The sequence below is a fragment of the Hipposideros armiger genome, unplaced genomic scaffold (assembly GCF_001890085.2).
Source record: "Hipposideros armiger isolate ML-2016 unplaced genomic scaffold, ASM189008v1 scaffold_1261, whole genome shotgun sequence".
Lineage (NCBI taxonomy): Eukaryota > Metazoa > Chordata > Mammalia > Chiroptera > Hipposideridae > Hipposideros > Hipposideros armiger.
The window spans coordinates 73777-89520 of record NW_017732611.1 but is presented as its reverse complement, the minus strand read 5'-3'; the positions used below and the strand labels follow the sequence as shown (position 1 = coordinate 89520).

Below are 15744 nucleotides of genomic sequence, written 5' to 3'. Positions count from 1 at the left end.
TGAAAATATGCAGACAGCTTTCATTTTTCTCCTAATTTATTGGTGTAACTAGTCAAAAGCAAAGGAACCAGAAAGATTAAGGAAATGTGTAAAAGGTGATATACTCAACATGGAAACTCAGATGTAATATATAAACCATAGCTACAAATATCCATACCTCTATGTCACTTCTATAGTGTACCCTATTATCCATGTAAATTACTCAATGCAACTATTTGCAATATCAGTTTTAATGCTTATTCTGGTGTGTAGTTTTTTACATAGAATCCTGTTGTCAAATTCTCTGTCCTACAAATTATAGCTGCCTATTAAACTTCAGCTTCAGTATCACCTTCTTTGGGATGATTTCCTTGACAATTCTAATTTGCATTAGATGACTCTATTTTTACTCCCATAAATTCTCATATAAATTTATTCTATCATATCATTATTCTTATATTTAATTTACTTGTCTGTCTTCCACAAAAGATATTGTGGCTCTACAAATAATGTTAATATGTTTTTCTCTTTCTACTTGATAAATTGTAGAAAAAAATAGAACACTTAATTATTCATTCTTAGGCTCCTTATTGATTCAAATATAGAGCGAACATAAACATGACCATTATTGACCAAAATGGGGAGTAAATGAACATGGACAATTTGGGAGGAAAGGGTTGAGATAGTTAGATTAACTAATAAGTTTTGCTTGTATGCCTTTTAATTTTACTGCCTTCAATATTCTAGTTACAGAACACAATATAAGATAAATAATAAACTACAGATCATGACTGCTTCTCCTTTAAATTTGTTCTAGTGTTAAATTCTATAAATTATGATTGAATTTCTAAAATATTATTTATGATTTTATTTTATATGTCCTCATCAAAAAAGCTCTAGAATTACAGCAACATGGATTTTAATAATTGTGTAAAGAAGTGAACAAGACATGGATATCAATTGTTTTCTTGGTGCTAATAAAGAATAAAAGATACACCTGAAACTAATAAAAAAAATGAAAGAAGAGAAGACATTTCTCCTCTTAATAAAGAAACCTGGTATTTTGTCTGTCTTTTTAAAAATTATTTGATATGTATACGTTTGTGCTTAAAAAACAAAAATGATACAGCACTCATTATCTACTACCCAATTAATGGAACACAGCATTCAAAATTTGTTGAATTCTTCCATTTACAAGTTTCCAATAACATTCGTTTCCATTCCCATTTCTACAAACAAAAAAACCCTGCTATGCTGAAGTTGAACTAATCAATCCTGTTTTTTACTTTGTAGTTTTCTAACTGACATATGTATCCCTAGACAATACTATATACGGTTTTGTTTTACCCAATTAATATACACATTTGAAGTTTATTCCTTTTCATTGCAATATAATATTTAATTGTAGGATAATAATATACATCATGTATTGATTCTTGTGTGTTTGGGTTGTTTCCAATGTTTATGGTTATGGAGAACACTGCTATGAAGATTGTTGTACTATAACCAATGCATATAAGCCAGAGTTCCTCAAGAGTATATATCTAGGGCCGGCTGAGTGGCACATTGGTTAAGAGCTGGCCTGGGACGCCAGAGGGCCCCGGTTCAGATCCCACATATGAGGGCCAGTGACACAGCCCTTACAGCTAAGATGCTGAACAACAGCTCAACCTGGAGCTGGGCTGCCCCTGCGTCACCGGCGACGGGGTAGGCTGCAGCCCCTGCTGCAGTGGGTTGCCATGGACTACGATGTGTAGCCAGCAGCCAGTGTGAGCGGCCAGCAGCTGCCATGAGCGGCTGTCCAGAAACCGGCGACTGATCTGCCTCGCCTGGGAAAAGCGCAATGATGGTGCCACTTGGGCCAGTGAAGCAACGTCCTCCACAACTAGACTGAAGAACAAAAAGGACAGCAACTTGTCTGTTCCCCTTCCCCAAATTCCCCAGCACTGTTCCCATCCTCCAATTCCCCAATAAAAATCTTAAAAAAAAAAAAAAGAGTATATATCTACTAGTGGAATTCCTGAGTCTTAAGTTATGTGCATGTTTGCCCTTTAGATAATGACAAGCTGTTTCCATAGTATTTGTATCTTTTTACACTACTGTCAGCAGTGTGTTACTTCTCACTGATCCATATCCTGACTAACATTTATTGTGGTCAGACTTTCTCATTGTTGTCAGTCTGGTGGGTGTGAAATGACATCTCATAGTGATTTTCATTTTTAATTATCCTGATTACTAGTGAAAGTAGAGAAAAACTAGATTATAAGGAAATGTCGAGGCCATCAGAATTTTGCAAATTGCTGTTCCAAGCCTTCTCTGTACTCTCTTCTTCTGAAAGTTTGAGTTGATATATGTATCAACTCTTACCACTCTATCCTACATACTTATTACTTTCTTTTTTAAAGTATTCTGTTTATCTCAATGTGTTAAATTCTGTGGAATTACCTCAGCTCCATTTTCCACATTACTAACCCATGATTTATCCATGTCTTATCTGTTATTTAAACCATCTCTTTAATTTCTAATTTCAATTTTTTATTATTTTGGAAATTCTATTTTGCTATTTTTTTCCAACCTGACTTGCTAATTTTAGTAGCCTCTTGTTTCTTTGTAAAATTTTAAATTTCTTCTTTCATATTTTTAAACTTATTAAGCATTGTTATTTTTAAATTCTTAACTGATAATTCCAACATCTATAGGTTTGGAGACAGGTGACTCGTCTTGCCTGTAATGATTCCGTGTGTGTGTGTGTGTGTGTGTGTGTGTGTGTGTGTGTGTGTGTGTGTGTTTTGGGGGGGGTTATTTTGTTTCATAAACTCAAATCCTTTCAAATTTTATCTTCAGTAATTTTTTGATATTTGGGTTTAAACATACTTATTCACAGGAGATTTTTATTTACTAGTTTTAAATCTGTGCTAAAGTATTTGAATTTTTGTAACTTTTGGAGGTGACTGCATCCTTTATTTAAAGGCAGATTCTTGTATCTAGAGTGTTGTCAAATGCTAACATTTTAGAAATTACTAAGATGCCCATATATTTTCAGTTTCTCACCTCCTTCATGTCTTCATAGAAAAGAAACAGCACACGTGGATTCTTTCTCATTTCCCACCAAGATTTTGCATGTTCATACCAGGAACCATAAGGAACTAAAATTAGGAATAAAAACAACATAAGGGCATAGTATCATCCGCATACAGCTTGAAAATGAGTGTTCAAACAATAGTAGCTACAAATAAATATAAATAAGTGATCATGGAATGAAAACTAGAGATCAGCCGCACACCTTAAGCAATTTCTATACAGCAAGAAAGGCAAAGTATGTTGAATAATCCATATAAAGAAACATATTTCCAACTTTCATCATTATGACATGGTTTATGGCACAGAGATAAAGTGAAGGAAGTCCCCCTCCCATTAAGTTGATTCAGAGCTTATGCGAACATTTTTGAAACGTGTGAGCGCGCGCGGAGTTAGTGGAACTATCAACATTCTTAGAATTCAGTCCAGGTCTTCAATTTTCCATTTAAAAACTAGCTTTGGTAACTGAAGCTAGTGACTATATAATTGTTTATTATACTACATGAAGTTAATTGGTAAGGGGTGCCCCCTTGGGACTTTTAGTGTCATTGCTACATGAAGGTTACTGGTAAGGGGTGCTTTCTTGAAATCCTTAGTGTCATTCTGACACTAAAAAATTTAGAAGATTTTGGAGACAATGTGATATGACCAAATGCTGTCTCTTCATTCTCTTCCCTTATCTTCTGTCATGTATATCCAAGGGTTTCACCCAACAAAAAGATGACAGAATAATATGTGTGAATCAAAGCATTCCACTTTGCATTAAATCATTACATGCCTCTTTTGTTCTTTGATTCTAATGGCAATTTGTTTTTTACAGAAAACAGTTACATAATAATTCTTATAATGATCTTATTCATTTGTTTTGTGAAGGTGCAACTGCATCTTTCTCTTACAATGTGTTATTTGATGATGTTGAGGCATATGAGGTGATCAAACAATATGGTGAATGTTTAAATTTTAAAAAATGTTAAAACAAGAAGACAAAAACAAAAAAAACCAAAAAAATTTAATAAAAAAAAAGAAAAAGATAAAAAAATTGTTACAGTAAAATTCACATTGCCTCTAATCCCCCTCAAACTATTCCCTCTCACTTCAAATATACTTATCCCATCATTCTTGCCACTTTCTGAAGCAGTTCTGGAAGTCCTCTTTCTTGAGTGTCTTTAGTTTTGCTGTTGTGGCTGCCTCGATGTCCTGAATCGTTTTGACTTTGGGGAAGAGCCAGAAGTCACACGGTGCCAGATCCAGTGAATAAGGTGGATGAGAACACACTGTAATGTTTTCATTTGTCAGAAATTGCCATATACCAGAAGCGATGTGACATGGAGCCTTTCCGTGTTGTGATAAAATAGAATGAATGCCGCTGCAAGTGCCATCCAATGGAAAGGCAGGGATCTTCAATATGGGAAGCTGCCCATCTAACCTTAGTAACAATGTGTGACAAGTTTCAACTTGTTTGGTGCAGTCAGTCAGGTGTGAGCTACGGTTGAGAGAAGATGTTTTAAAGTGTTCCATCATGACAATGTTCCTTGTCACACATTGCTTCTGGTATATTGCAGTTTGTCAAATAAAAACATTATGATGTGTCCTCATCCACCTTATTCACTGGATCTGGCACCATGCGACTTCTGGCTCTTCCCCAAAGTCAAATGGATTCAGGACATCAAGGCAGCCACGACAGCAAAACTAAAGACACTCATGGAATAGGGCTTCCAGAACTGCTTGAGAAAATGACAAGAATGATGAGATAAATGTGTTCAAAGTGAGTGTGGAGTATTTTGAGAGGGATTAATGGCAATGTGTCTTTTACTGTAATAATTTTTTATTTCAGTATATGTTCACCATATTTTTTATCACACCGCATTTATTTTATTCATGATGCCTTAGCAATACATTTTCCCAAAATGTAGCAACAAACATAAAGCACACATATACTACTTTTATTGAGTCAATATTAGCTTCTATGGTTATAAAAGTGGCATTGTTATCATTTTCCTTACAATTATCACTATAGCATCAAAATGGCTTTCTTCAGTTAATACTAGAATCTCCTGAACCCTTTTTTCCTCAAATCTAAATACTCAGTTGCTTTAATCTGGAGTTAAATAAAAAGGCAAAGTTTCCTGGAATTTATGCTCAAATAATTCTTGCACTATTCTGAGAAATGTAGTTGAATCATTCAGACTGCACACTGGGTAAAATGAATAAGAACTACACAGATATTCAGACTTCTTTGTGAATTCTGGCCCCACCTAACACCTGAACTTGGAAACAATGGGGCAATATTTTTCCCCTATTCCCTTCCCCTTCTTGTTCAATGGAGTTGTAATTAACTTGCTGTGAAATACTTTTCTAATAAAAAAAGACAAGAGAGAGAATTGGGCACAGTTTCAATCCTAGAGAGAAAAATGGTTACCTCCAATCCCCAAACATACTTCTATATATATTTTAGGCATTGAACTGACCTGTCATATTCTGCAATTTGCCATCCATATCAGGAGACCCTATGGTTTCTCTAAAGTTCAAGGGCATCTAGAATATCTGTGTTTTAATTGAGGATCAGGGAAGATAACAGACCAAAAAACACAACAAAAATTTTTGCTCAGAGATGCCATTTGTCTTATATCATTTACCTTGAAAGAATTCAGGGAAAGAAGCTATCTTACCTTCTCCTTCCATGAATTTCTCTACAAATTCTGGAAAAGATCCAGGATTTGGATGAGCAGATACCATTAGAAAGAAATAATAATAAGAAACAGCCACATCCTTGGCATTCCGACAAAGATAGATCATCTAAGAGGATAAAATCAAATATTAAATCACCTAATATTTTTCAAATATAGTCTCATCAAGACTTAAAAAAGAAAGCATTTATGTTTTCAATTATAAATATAATACATATTTATTTTAGAAAGTATATAAAATGTATAAAATTATAATGAAGAAAAGTCCTTCAACAACCTGAAGTGACAGCATCTTTTGTGGTGTTATTCAATGTTAGTTCTCAACATTGTTATGCCATTTTCACATATAATACCTTATTTGAGTATCACAATTCCATTGATACAAATTGGACCAGATAGATAACTATCCCCAATTTATATGTGAAGAAACTAAACTGAAGCTGAGTGAGAATGCATCACTGAGAATAAATCAATGAGAGTAAATGATTTGGTAAATCATTCAATCAACAGTAAAGTCCTCTGATCTTTATACTATACTACCATTCTGTAGACTAAAGGAAAAAAAAAAGTTCTGTTGTTTCTACACTCACGATCTTAAAAACAAACAAACCAAAAATATATTTATGAGGGGCTATGTGCACAATGATCTCAGTGAAAATATAATATTCACCAACACCCTGGTAAGTTTCTGTTTTACCTGTAGAGGAAACACCAACAAATTAACAATCAGGAAGCCTTGGTTTTAGTTGCTAATTCTGGCACTAGGAACTTCTATCATCTCGTGCAAAACACCAATCATCTTAGACCCAAATTTCACCCATTTCCTTTTTTTCCCCCACTTTTTTATCACTTATAGTTTCTGGTCCACACCTTCATACACACTTTCACTAATTGTCTCAATCCATCTGTCTTTTTGTCCCACGGTGAATATCCTGGAAATACTCAGAAAATGAGTCCATCCAACTATTTTCTACTCTTTGATGATCTCTGATATGAGAAGCAGTTTTGTGAAGACTGAGACTATTGTAAAAGTATAGTATCTATTTCCATTTGAAAAGTAAAGGAGGCTATAACCCATTCTTCAAAGGAAAAATAAAGTAACTTAGATCTCTTGAAAAAAATGGTAATGACACATCTAAAAAATATAACTGAGAGAGTGTTTATGTATGAAATGAATTCAGCAGAATGTATGTGGTCTACCTTGGATTGCTTATGATAAAAGAAAACAAACAAGAAATATTGAGATCTCCAGAATTTTGGGTCATGGATCTCAGAAAAGATTTAACACACCATGTAACATCAGAGTACAAAGTGGAAATGTTTTATGACTGATAAATCCCCTTTTGGGTTAGTAATGACTGCATATAGTCCTTTAATACCTTATATGTGTGGTAATGGGTCATAGTGTGTCCTAAAAAAAGCTAGAAAGTCATTGAGGAATAGCATCAGTGTTCCAAGACTTAATGTTTTGTTTGTATTTTTGGTTACTCATCATTTTTTCTAAAAAACAAAGCTGATCATGTTAATCATCAACTTAATATGTCTATAACTCCTCATTATCATGCAATAGAGTCCAAACTTCATAATTTCACTTCAACATCTGTTGTAATCAAGCCCTAGCTTATCTCCCTTCACTCACCCAGTCAATATGTACACTCAACTTTCTAGTTAAACTAAACTGGTTTCAACCCCCCCTGGGGTTGCTTCTGGGATTATATAGACTAACCACAATAAATTCTGCAAATATTATCCTGGATGCCTTCTCTGCCCTCAAGGTGTAGGCTAGAATTTTTTCTCTTGCTTAACCTATGACAATGCATTGTCTGTTTACTTGTCCCTTTCCCCTAATGGACTATTGGTCCATAAAGACAAGGATTGCATATGTCTTGTTAATTATTATATTGCTGGTGTGTGATAGGCCCTCAATAAATAATTATTATATAATATTTGTCTGGTTTAACTCTGCCTAGTTCATTTGCATACCTCACAATACCAACCACTAAAGTTTGCCAAAGGAGTACATTCAATAGTAATAACAAATACAAAAGTAGCTACCATTTATTGTTTGCAATATGCTAGGCACTTTGTTAAGCAGTTTATAAACACTATTTCATTTAATCCTTATAACAACTCTATGAGGAAGATGCTATTGTTATCCTTCTTTTACAGAGGAGGAAACTGGCTTAAGAGAGTTTACTTGTTTTTTCCAGAATCACCTCTGGAGTTGAAATTAAAATATAGACTCTGACTATACTGACTGTAATCTGAATTTGTTAAATACTTATAGATTTAATGAAAGAATACATAAACAAGTATGTATATGACACTGTTAGACTTGATCGTTCTAAAATTTCTTTGAGTTGGATAAAGTTTTAAGAATACTTGACTCTAGTTACCTTACAGTTCTTTTCCCAAAATGAGGCTGGAAGAAGCATCACTGAGAGATGAGTCTTCACTATTCTAGGCGATGCCATCTCTTTTAATTGTTTTATTCCTGATTTTTTAAAAAAAATTAAAGGTTAGACACCTTCAAAACAAATCTTCATATGGATTTTATAGACATTTTTAAAATAGAAGTAACTTTAAGATTCTATATTGTATTAATAACAATAATATATATTCACTATGACAGAAGATTAGATAGAGGAAATGACAGAGAAAAAAAAATGCAACCAAATAAAAGTTTACCAATTTAGAGAAATCATTATTAGCATTTTGGTGACTAGCCTTCTATATAAATATATCCCTGTATGCCCAGACTCTTAGCCATTCAAATACCACACACAGAGATGAATTTTTAATATTTTATAACTGACTTTTTCCCTCAATATATTACATTATACTGAAACTGCAATGTCAAGAAACATAACATCCTAACATTTTTAATGATTTTCACTGTTATATCACTTTTAAATATTCTTGTGTTTACTAATATTTATGGTGTTTCTAATTTTTCACAATATTAAAATTATCTGTGAATATCCTTTTGCATAGATCCTAAAAAAGAAATATGGATAGTTTTCTAGTGTTTAAAGTATTATCACGTTTAGCCCATAGAGACAAGTGCTCATACTGCTACACTCTACTGAAGATATTTATGAGCTATCTTTATTCACTCTTTGCATGAGATACCACAACTCTGTCAAGATTTAAATTTAAATTTACATGCTCTGCTATATAGAACATATAATACTAATTGCTACTCTTGAGTACAGTCTCTTTCCTTGTACCATCTACATCCACACTTAAAAATATACGCATATAGCTTTTAAAATCAACTTAAACATTACCATTCATCACCTCTTCTTTTCTGCATTCCAGGAAAGGTACTCGATTAAAAATGACATCTTCTTTGCACTTTTCCACATCACCTTCTTTATAAATCATGTACACAATTTCACTAACCCAGGTTGTGCCTGTTAAAATTAAACAAACCTGAGTCTCCCACTGACCGTGCTGGGCTGTGAATGGAAATGTTGGCGAAAAATATCCAGCCTAGGAGAAAACTTATAAGTTTACTTAAGCCAAACTGACAATTGCAGAGAAACAAAATCTCAACGGATTGAGAAAATGCTCTGCAAAATGGTGGTTTGCAGTTTATTTTATACATAAAATCAAAGGAGGAAGGTTGCATGAAATCCATTGGTGATAGATTAAGGGGGTGGGAAAAAGCAAAGAGGAGAAATCTCTGGGATTGGATAAAGGCACACTGGAGAGACAGGTACTTCTTTTACATAAGTGGGTGCAGGATAGTTAACAGTTCACTTTTTACAGCACACAGAGATGGTAATCAGGAGACAAGCATAATAATGAGGAATTTTGCTGGTTTCCAGTTCTGGTTCAGAAAAAGGATTACTGACATTCCAAAGATGTTATCTTAGGTGCAAAAAGACAATAGGCCCACTGAAAGGCACAGATTAACTTTATGAAGGAATCTAAAGATGTGACTTTCCACCATGGCCAACTTAGTTATGAAATTTTTTTATGCTCATGCCATCTTATGTAGTTATTTTCAGTCTCCTGAGCGTGTCAGGTTTAATGTGTGGCCCCTTTTTTTGTCCACACTTCTCCCTTTTGGTCATAGATCAACCCAAAAGATGCATTGATGACCAACCTTCTCGATAGTGTAGCCCCAGGGTGATAGATAGGAAGGCTCATTCCTAGGAAATCTTAGTGTTAGAGCTTGTCGTGCTAAATGTTGGACCATTGGGGCTGGGGCAAGACCATAACCTTAGATGGCAGTTAAGGTCACATTATTTATTTATATTTAAAAGAAAAGTTGAGCAAATGGAAGGCAGTCAGAGCTTGTGTCTAAATATATTCTGTATCATTTCTAATCTTTGAGCTATCATGATCTGAGTAGTTTTGTTTTTTTGTTTTTTCAGGAATGCTAAAAAGGCACTATGTAAATCTATCACTGAAAAATATTGGCAATATATGCAGGAATAGTTGGTAATAGAGTATGTGGATTTGGAACTGCAGGATATCTCTTTATAGCTGAGATCCTGTGCAAATCTTCATCTTTTCCCATTGGGTTTCTTCTCTGGAAGGATAGGAGAATTACAGGTGCTCATACATGGAATTATAAACCCCCCTTTTAAAAGTAATCTTGTACAATGAGCTAATTCCTTCTCGTGTTAAAGGATATTGGCAAATATTAGGTAGAAGCAAAATATTATCAATAGCTATTTTAATAGGAGGGGCTGACTTAATCTTACCAATCAATATCTGTGCTGGAAAAAAGCCTAAAATTGTATTGAAACATCCTGTAACAAACATTCCATCAGTATCAAGACTAGTTTTCTCTTCTGGGGCTCATGGGATGACCCTGAGGTGGCCTTGGAGTTGGCCTATCAACTGTAGCAAAAAATCTGACCTGTCTCTGGTCTTACTGTTCCTTTCTTTCCTCATTTTCCCTGTCTCAGTTGTTAAAGACATTTAAGTAAATTTCCTGGCCTTTTCCAGCATATGAGCCCCTTTATCAGGGATGTAACAGTGGGCCATAACCATTACAATATGCATTAGGCTATGCTTCCTTGCAGTGGCATGTCTCTGAAGCAAAGGACACATGAATTCCAGGAGTCCTAAAATACAGAAGTTTACATAACTATTAGCAAAACTTAGTTCTTAGATTTAGTTCTCTTGAGTAACTAAAGACCTAATTACAATACAAAATATAAAAAAATATTTTGATGACACATAATTTTTGCTTCTCAGGCAGAAAACTTTTTATAATATCAGTAGCAGACAACAGTGTTATAACAAACTTTGTCCTATTTAGCATAGAGAGAAAACTTAACTAATTTTGCACCAGCTTATTTTTGATATTTAAATTACTTAATCACATTTAGCTTAACCATACATAAAATTCTTTCAAGATTTTCCTTTACAAACCTTCTATAACTTTCCAAGTTCCTCATAGTTCTTCTTTTTTAAAATCATTATTTCCCCAATCTGATTCATTTAGTCCTAAATACATTTCACCCTTCTGGGAGGATATGTGAACATCATTGATTAGAAACTCTCACACTTTCTAATCAGGTGAAGTGGGGCAGATCTAAGTAGCAAAAATAGATGTTGCCCCTTAACATTTCTTAGCTGGAGAGGAATAGGTTCTGATTTAAACAGACATTGGTTGATCAGATGTCCCTATCATTTGTACAGAAGCTTTACTCCATGGTAGAGGGCAAGTTAGCTGGGTGGTGTTAACAGACAAAGTAGCTCCAGTGTTAGTAAGAAAGGGAAATGCTCTCATAGTCCTTGGAGCGGCTCTGTTTGCTTCTATTTCCTTTCTTTTTCTAAATCCTATTTTAGTTTTCTACAATCCTTAAGGTGACCTGACTTTTTACAATAAAAGCACATTCCTCTACAGTTTCCCTAGCAAACCTTTAATAATTCTGTTGCTTTACTCTCAGAAACCAGTAGATGAGTTGTGGGCCAACTGAGTAATCCCCTCCCCATCCCCCCACTGAAAGACTTTTAAGATAGAAGAAATGTTAAGTCTCTTCCTTAGTTTCTTAGTCCCTTAGCCCTTGGCTTTGATTACTCTTCTAATCAGTTTCTGAAACCTAGACTAAAGATTGCCCCGAGACTGAATCACAGAATATCTCTCACCCACCTTGGCTTTAGATAACTACTTAAAACCTGTGACTTCCCAACATTCCCCAAGCCATTCTGGACCTAACTCTTGGGTAATCCCATCCCAGAGAATAAATAGATTTTAACATTTCCCCAGGCCAGTATACTTTTGATTTTGTGAAGCCTAATGTTGATTGTGAAGCCTAATGTTGCTTCCAAACCCATAGCCACCCTACACCAATAGCTTTGCACTCTGCTCCTTAAGAAATTCATTAATTAAAATCTATTTCTCCTCATTTAGGGGCCTTGGGGATACAGAGGGCACCCCAGCAAGATTGCCAGTCACAACCAAAGAAGCTAACATGGTCTTCCAGGTGGATCTCGAGATCCCTCTCTCTCATCTAAGATCAGGCAGGGCGAGAGTTTCGTGAGTTACCAATAGGTATGGACAGCTCTACACCCTGCTCAGCAGGAAGCAGATACAGAAGAAGAGACCTCCTGACCCTCAGCTTTCCATAAAGATTTTATGGGAATCATGTCTGTCAAGGGGAAAACAAGGCAGGCAGTTAGAGGCAGGCATTCGGTCTCTGCATTCCTGCATGTCCCACAGAATGCACTGCCCAAAAGACCTCCCCTCTCCACCCAAAACTTCTCTTTTCTTCTAATAAACTCCTTTCCTATAGAGATGAGATCAATCAGGTGGTCCCACACCCAGAAAGGAACAGCCCATTCTAGAGAAAGGGGATAAAAACTCCAAGTCCTGGGAAGTTGCCCCCTTTTGACTGCTTCTCCCTCTTTTTGACTGCTTCTTCCCTTTTTGACCCCTTCCTCCCTTTTTTGAGCCTCGCCTTTGCAAGTGGCCCACTCCAAACTCTTTGGAATATAATTTCTCTTTTAATAATGGGCCTTTGAGCCATTCTCTACTGCTAGGGCCTACTTCTACTGCTTTGAAATGTACTATCTTCTAATAAACTGCCTTTTTACTACTTTGATCCAGTATCTTGTTCAATTCTTTGCTCGAGTTGCCAAGGACCTGGACTTCACGCCAAGAAGGGCCCACTTTCTGACAACTGATGCATTAACTGGAATAAATCAGAAAAACCAGGATTATATGTTTTAACAGTTAATTCAAATTCCTTTGCGAACTCATCAGGGTCCTAGAGAGGGTCAGGGGAATCTTTAGTGGATTTCTTAGTTCTGTCTGCATACAACCATGGATTTCCCTCTGCCTAAGACCAACTCCTCTCCAAAGGGAGCTGCAACAGAGGTGCAGAGGAGAGAGACAGAGGAAAAGGAGAGCAAGTCCAGGCAAGTAAAGCACATACTGGGACAGTCGAAGAGGGAAAAGTGTGGTGTTGGCATTGAGCAGCTTCAGAAATCTTTAGTTCAGAGACAGTCTCTAAAATTTTCTTATAACTTCCTGGAGAGAAGAACATCTTTCTGTGTACCATTTCAGAGGCTTCTATTTGCCAATTGAGGTAAGTCTCCCATTCCATTTCGTTTGATTTTCTAAGCCACTTTTTTCTAATTGTGTATACAAAAATTTAGATGGCAAAAGAGCTCCATTTTGGCCATCTTAAGTTGATATCACTTCTAGATAAATCTTTTCATGTCTGTAAGTACTTGCAAAACTCCTAGGAACTGTACATCTGCAGAATTAATGAGGAGGAAGTCTGGGAGCTTGTTGGCCTTTTGAGGTATGATTTCCCATGTTAATTTTTAGCTTTCTGAGATCTGCAGTCTGAACAAATATCTAGTGATATTGTGTAGTGGGTTGAAGTGTGCTGCTTATGGCTTGAGCTCCAAGGGGCTGTCACCTCCGGAGTCGCTTCAACCCTCTTACGTGCCTCGGTTTCTCTCCCTGGCCTAGTCTAGTACAACCGTGAGGACTCGGAGCACTAGGTAACCAGGCCTTTATGTGCGCATCCCTGGATGAGCCAAATATTTAATTACAGTTGAATTGGAATTCCCTATGGGGACACTAAACATTTTGAGGGGTACCCTCAAACACCTCCACAAAGATTCTTAGTCACCTGAAATTTGAGCTGGAGAGAGTAAATGCCCCTTATCTTTGGAGTTGAACAAACTGGCTCTCATTTATCCTGCAAAAAGTTTTGTTCAGATTCGCAGTAAGTAAATCCAATTGAAAAGCCAAAATTAAAACCAGCCACCTATTTTTTTTTCTCCTACCCCTGATTTACCTTAATTCTTGTCCTTAACCTGGGTTATTTCAACCCTAACCTTTAACACCTCCTCAAGGATTTAAGAAACAAACAAACAAACAGCTCAAATAAAGTCAGGGCCTCCTACCTTAAATCAGGGAGGTCCGGAACTCCAAGAAAATCTCACCCAAGTTCACCGGATGCGAAGCAGGGAGCCGGTGGGGCACAATGGGCCCCTGCTGGTACCGAGCACCAAATCCCGGTCCGCAGGGTGCTCCTGGGTGGGCTTCTTTGGAATCCTGCCCAACTACACCAAGTAATGTAGGTGAAAAACACCCAGCCTAAGAGAAAATGTATATGAGTTTATTTGAGCCAAACCAAGGACAGTTGCCAGGAAGCAAAATCTCAATGGATTGAGAAAATGCTTTGCAAAACGGTGGTTTGCAGCTTATTTTATACATAAAATCAAAGGAGGAAGTTTACATGGAATCCATTGGTGATAGATTTAGGGGCTGGGAGAAAACAAATCTGGGAAATCTCTGGACTTGGATAAAAGTGAATTGGAGAGACAGGTACTTCTTTTATGTAAGTGGGTGCAGGATAGTTAACAGTTCACTTTTTATAGCACATAGAGATGATAATCAGGAGGCAAGCATGATAATGAGGAATTTTGCAGTTCCCAGCTCTGGTCCAGAAAAAGGATTACTGACATTCCAAAGATGCTATCTTAGGTACAAAAAAAAAACAATAGTCCCACTAAAAGGCACAGAAAAATAATTACTGACATTCCAAAGATGTTATTTTAGGTGCAAAAAGACAATAGGCCCACTGAAAGGCACAGATTAACTTTATGAAGGAAGCTAAAGATGTGACTTTCCCCCATGGCCCACTTAGTTATGAAATTTTTTTATGCTCATGCCATCTTATGTAGTTATTTTCAGTCTCCTGAGCTTGTCAGGTTTAATATGTGGCCCCTTTTCCATCCACAGAAATGATGAATTTATAGCTAGATAAAGTAGATTGGTACCAATGCAATATTATTTGAAAGATGTCACAATACCACAGGACTTAAGAATTATTTTCTCTAATATTTAATCTTATAGGACCCCAAAAATAGCCTCAGTAAATAAGGGTATTATAGTAAAACATACCTGTGATAGGAGTCTCAATTTGTCCATGATGAACCGTGACATTGTGCAAGCTGATAAAGTTTGGATCTAAATTTTTACATTTAAAAAGTAAGGAAGTTTCAATAATAGATGATACACTCAAATATGCTTTCAACCACAAACTATGGATAACTTCTTTTGCCTTAAGTTGAGTCTTAGTTGAGAGGATATGGAAAATAATGAATCTGGTCCCTGCCCTGTTGTGATCAAAAGCCCTTTGAAAGTCAGAAACAATGTTCAATATTTACAACACTTCCTTCTTCTTAAGATATTATAATACAGGTGGGCACAGGGATTTAGATAACTACAAAGGAGGAACATTTAATTTAGTGTGCTCCTGCTGATGCAGTGTTTCCACAAGGAATGCTTTCAAGAGAACATAATAATTGAGCTTAGCTTTAACAAATTATTGGCATAAATACACCAGTTTTGTGAGGTATGGAAGGGTTTTACCAGGCAGAAAGAACTGTCTTCTTCTCCTTTTTTTTAAAATCAAAGGTTAGATATTTTAGTATAGTGGTGAGGAAAAGAAGGGGAAATAGATTGTAAAGCCTAAATCAAAGAGTCGACCTGAAGAGATGGGTGGGGATG

At 36.0% G+C, this 15744-nt stretch overlaps 1 protein-coding gene across 1 annotated transcript in view; it reads right to left on the bottom strand.

Moving 5' to 3' along the window:
- The window catches only part of LOC109377024 (estrogen sulfotransferase), a 34020-nt gene that overhangs the window by 3741 nt on the left and 14535 nt on the right, over positions 1 to 15744 (bottom strand). The window contains exons 3-6 of the mRNA XM_019633232.1: positions 9035 to 9160; positions 8141 to 8238; positions 5727 to 5853; positions 3031 to 3125 (exon numbers count right to left, since the gene is read on the bottom strand). Coding sequence (XP_019488777.1) covers positions 3031 to 3125; positions 5727 to 5853; positions 8141 to 8238; positions 9035 to 9160 — 446 coding nt within the window. The remainder of the gene's footprint in view (positions 1 to 3030; positions 3126 to 5726; positions 5854 to 8140; positions 8239 to 9034; positions 9161 to 15744) is intronic.